This window comes from Raphanus sativus, chromosome 6 (assembly GCF_000801105.2).
Source record: "Raphanus sativus cultivar WK10039 chromosome 6, ASM80110v3, whole genome shotgun sequence".
Lineage (NCBI taxonomy): Eukaryota > Viridiplantae > Streptophyta > Magnoliopsida > Brassicales > Brassicaceae > Raphanus > Raphanus sativus.
Window position 1 is genome coordinate 9,704,921 of NC_079516.1, and position 4,769 is coordinate 9,709,689.

At 38.2% G+C, this 4,769-nt stretch overlaps 1 protein-coding gene across 1 annotated transcript; it reads left to right on the forward strand.

Annotated features, from left to right (window-relative positions):
* Positions 1-210: 210 nt before the first annotated feature.
* LOC108811877 (G-type lectin S-receptor-like serine/threonine-protein kinase At1g61480) lies at positions 211-3,983 on the forward strand. The gene is given in 9 exon segments (XM_056987553.1): positions 211-906; positions 1,458-1,470; positions 1,472-2,091; positions 2,179-2,289; positions 2,400-2,563; positions 2,644-2,854; positions 2,954-3,191; positions 3,317-3,467; positions 3,563-3,983. Coding segments are annotated over 9 exon segments (2,424 nt in total). The 5' UTR covers positions 211-284; the 3' UTR covers positions 3,857-3,983.
* The last annotated feature ends 786 nt before the right edge of the window (positions 3,984-4,769 follow it).

Sequence of the window (4,769 nt, forward strand, 5' to 3'; positions counted from 1 at the left end):
CGATTAATGCATGGTATTGGTGCCTATATTTCATTGGTTCGTGTCCCCAACAAGCTAGTAAAGACATGCACATGACAATATATTGCGTGATTGGTTTGGTAAGTCTGAACTTCTTCTTGGCAATTACGTGGGTATTGATCTACTACGTTTTGATTTATTAAATAAGTTTTATACTCTTTTGGTCAACATTGTTTATATGTTCTCACAATTTTTCTGCCCTGTTCTTATACTTATATATGCTCGCTTCTTCAACTAATCCGAAGATGTTAGTTTTTTGAAAGCACATGGAGAAAAAGATGATTCTGCTCTTTGCTTATTTGCTCTTTTTTACCATGTTTTCAGGTATTAGCTTTTCAGGGATAACGACAGAGAATCCTTTGGCAATAGGACAAACTCTCAGCTCATCTAATGATGTTTATGAACTGGGGTTCTTCAGTCCTAATAACACCCAGAATCAGTATGTTGGAATATGGTTCAAGGGCATCATTCCCCGGGTGGTTGTGTGGGTGGCCAATAGAGAAAAGCCTGTTACAGACTCCACAGCACATCTAGCTATCAACAAAAATGGGAGCCTTCTATTATTAGATGGAAAACAAGGGGTTGTGTGGTCCACCAGAGAATCTTCAGTATCTACCGGGTCTCGTGCAGAGCTTTCAGACGAAGGAGACCTTATTGTCACCGACAATGTTTCAGGAAGAACGCTATGGGAAAGCTTTGAGAATCTTGGTGACACTCTGCTACCTTCCTCTCCCTTGACGTATAATCTAGCCACCGGTGAGAAGCGTGTATTGACCTCTTGGAAAAGTTACACCGACCCATCTCCTGGTGACTTTGTGGTTCGGATTACACCGCAAGTGCCATCACAGCTGTTTACTATGAGAGGCTCGACGCCTTACTATAGAACAGGTCTAGAGATGTCAATTGGACAAGCTATTAATGGGCGGCCCATGTCCAAATAGATATGGACAGAAATGGACAAAACCATATTGGACCATAATTAATTTTTGTCCAAATGGACAAACCCAATTACGTCCGTGGGCTACACTGGGCTTAATCATTTGGACATGGGCCGCCCAATAAACCTAAATATCTAGGGTTTTCTAAAATTGGAAAAAACGCAAATCATTTCTTTCTCCACCGTTTTCGTCGATTTCGTGCGATTCTTCTGCGATTTCGTCGGATCTTCTGCGATTTCGTCGATCCTTCTTCGCCATCTTCGGTTCTCCTCCTCCCTCATCGACTCTCCTTTTCCTTCATCGATTCTTCTCCGCTTTTGAGTTCCATTTGGGCTTATTTGGACAGCCCAACAAATCTAGTAAATCATGGTCTTATTTGGTTATGGTCTCATTTGGTTATGGTCTCATTTAGGCTTCGACCAAATTTGTCCAGCAAAAAAATGAAGCCCATTCGGACATGCCCAAACCCGCCCGGCCCGCCCAATTGACATTGCTAAACAGGTCCATGGGCTAAAAAGGTTCTCCGGGATACCACTGATGGATGAAACATTAGCAAGCCCATTTAGCTTTCAGCAGGATGCAAACGGGTCAGGGTCTTTCTCTTACGTAGACCGAAGCTCAAAGCTTTCACGTCTGCTTATAACATCAGAGGGCACTCTGAAGAGGTTTCGGCATGTTGGGACAGAATGGGAAGTAAGCTATCAGGCTCCAGCAAATCCATGTGATGTTTACGGTGTATGCGGACCGTTTGGGCTGTGCATAACGTCAGCTTCTCCAAAGTGTAAATGCTTCAAAGGGTTTGTACCAAAATATAGTGAGGAGTGGAATAGAGGAAACTGGAGTGGTGGTTGTGTAAGGCGTACTGAACTAGATTGTCAAGGGAACTCGACTGGCAAAGTTGCAAACGTGTTCCATTCTGTTGCTAACATAAAGCCTCCGGACTTTTACACGTTTTTGAGTACAGTGGATGCTAAAGACTGCTACCAAAGTTGCCTCCACAACTGTTCGTGCTTAGCCTTTGCTTATATTCGTGGAATTGGGTGCTTAATTTGGAATCAAGATCTAATAGATGTAATGCAGTTTTCTGCCGGAGGAGAGCTTCTTTCTATTCGTCTTGCACGCTCTGAACTAAAAAGTAACGCCAAATAGTTGCTTGCTAGATACTGCTTTTTTTGTATCGTAGCATTGCTTAATTTTCCCTTTTTTTATTTATATATATTAGGTGGAAGTAATGGCAAGAAAAAAATTGTTGCCATTGCTGTTAGCCTTTCCCTCTTTGTGATAGTGGGCTCTGCTGCGTATGGTTTACGTAGATGCAAAGTGAAAGATAATGGTAACTCTTCTCTATAAATCTGTTCCTGCTTACGTATTCATTTGCTTCCTAAATAACATACTGATGACTTTAGTATCTATCTTTTTACTTATTCTTGTAACTTAATCCAGCTATTATGTCAAAGGATGCCTCACAAGATGAATGGAGGAAAGGTCCGAAACCACAAGATGTCCCAGGTTTAAATTTCTTTCAGATGAATACCATAGGAACTGCCACCAATAATTTCAGTCTGTCTAATAAACTCGGACAAGGTGGATTTGGTTCAGTTTACAAGGTAATATAATTTCTGTGTTCTTTGCTATTTTTTTATACTTTGTTTATGCTCTCAGGATGACCTTGTCCAATCTATTTCAGGGAAAGCTGCAGGATGGGAAAGAAATTGCTGTCAAACGGCTCTCTAGCAGCTCGGGGCAGGGCAAAGAAGAGTTTATGAATGAAATAGTACTCATCTCAAAACTACAACACAAAAACTTAGTTCGGATTTTGGGATGTTGCATTGAAGGGGAAGAGAGGCTATTGATTTATGAGTTCATGTTGAACAAAAGCCTTGACACTTTTCTCTTTGGTTAATCCCTTTTGCCTCTTTTCCTTCGTATTAGTAGTTTTCACCATTTACTGAACTGATGGGTCTGATGGTTTTTACACTTTATTGTTGCTTACTTAGATTCAAGAAAAAGGCTTGAGATTGACTGGCCTAAGAGATTCAATATCATCCAAGGTATTGCGCGTGGACTTCTCTATCTCCACCGTGACTCACGCCTCAAGGTCATTCACCGAGACCTGAAGGTAAGCAATATTCTTTTGGATGAGAAGATGAACCCAAAAATATCAGATTTTGGATTGGCTCGGATGTATCAGGGAACCGAATATCAGGACAACACTCGCCGTATTGTAGGAACTTTGTAAGACACTGACTTCAAAATCACGCTTATCAAGGTTCATACTCATATATTAAAATTGGATGAGTTTTTTTATATATATATATATATATATATATATATATATATATATATATATATATGCACAGAGGATATATGGCACCTGAGTATGCATGGACTGGTATGTTCTCTGAGAAGTCAGACATCTACAGCTTCGGAGTTCTATTGTTAGAAATCATCAGCGGAGAGAAAATCTCAAGATTTAGCTATGGCGAAGAAGGAAAAACCCTTCTTGCATATGTAAGTAAGTCTTTAAGTTTTCACACACTGACACTTGCCGAGGTTTAATATAGTTTCGTGATCTCATATTCTTAAGAACTGAAACTTAAAAACAGGCATGGGAATCTTGGTGTGAAAATGGAGGAATTGATCTTTTGGATAAAGATGTTGCTAACTCATGTCAGCCACTAGAAGTTAAGAGATGTGTTCAGATTGGTCTGCTCTGTGTACAACACGAACCTGCAGACAGACCCAACACACTTGAGTTGCTGTCTATGCTCACCACTACATCAGACCTTCAATCACCAGAACAACCCACATTTTCACTGCACAGGAGAGATGACAGATACTTGTGTAAGGGTTTGAGCACTGTCAGTGAGATAACACAATCTGCGATCCTTGGGCGTTAAGAAACGATGTGTCAGTAAAAAATGTATTAAAGTGATCTTGTTTTTCAATGTTAGTAACTTCAACATCATCACATTCGTTCATTTATTTAATACGTTTTTTGGAATAACTTTTTTTTGATCAAAAATTGGTTTTTATGGGTCGCTTTGTCTCTGTTTATGGGGTGTTGTTGTCTCTGTTTAAGCTTAAAAGACTAAAGCAACTTATTGGTGTATTTTCTTCCCAAGCGTCGTAGTAAGGGTAGAAGTTCGGATACCCGTTGAGATTTAGATCAAGTATTTCAGATTTTTAAGTATTTCGATATAGGAAATATAGAATCCGTTCAGGTATTCTACACTTTGGATCGGATTCAGATGTTTTTAGTTTGGATCGGTTATTTTGATAAGTTTCGAATATTTAGATTTTGAAAAAAGATAAACTTACATTGTGTTTGAAAATATAGATTTTACTTAACTGATTTTTTTGTTTTTAATAGACCAAATGATTAGTAGATTTAGGGATAACATTTCAAAAATAAATAGACATTAATTTAGTTACTATTTTAAATTTTGAATGTAACTTTATAATACATGAAACAAAAAACTTGGTAAAAAAAAACAAACAAAAACTTGGTATGCATTAGTTTTAAGTGAGTGTCCAATTATTCTTCTTTCCGTGGTTATATATATATATTATATGATCTTTAAGTATGTGTAATATTTTAAATAAAATTAAAGATGTAAAGTAGAAATAAAATGATAAGTATACATATGTTCGATTATCTTCAGATATCCATTCAGGTTCAGATATTATCTGTTCCTGTACATATATTCAATCTCTGTTAAATCAATATCTGTTCGTGTATTTTGTTATTTCGATTCGAATTTTTTGGATCGGGTCTGGATACGGGTTCAGATCGGGTTCGGGTATGTGTTT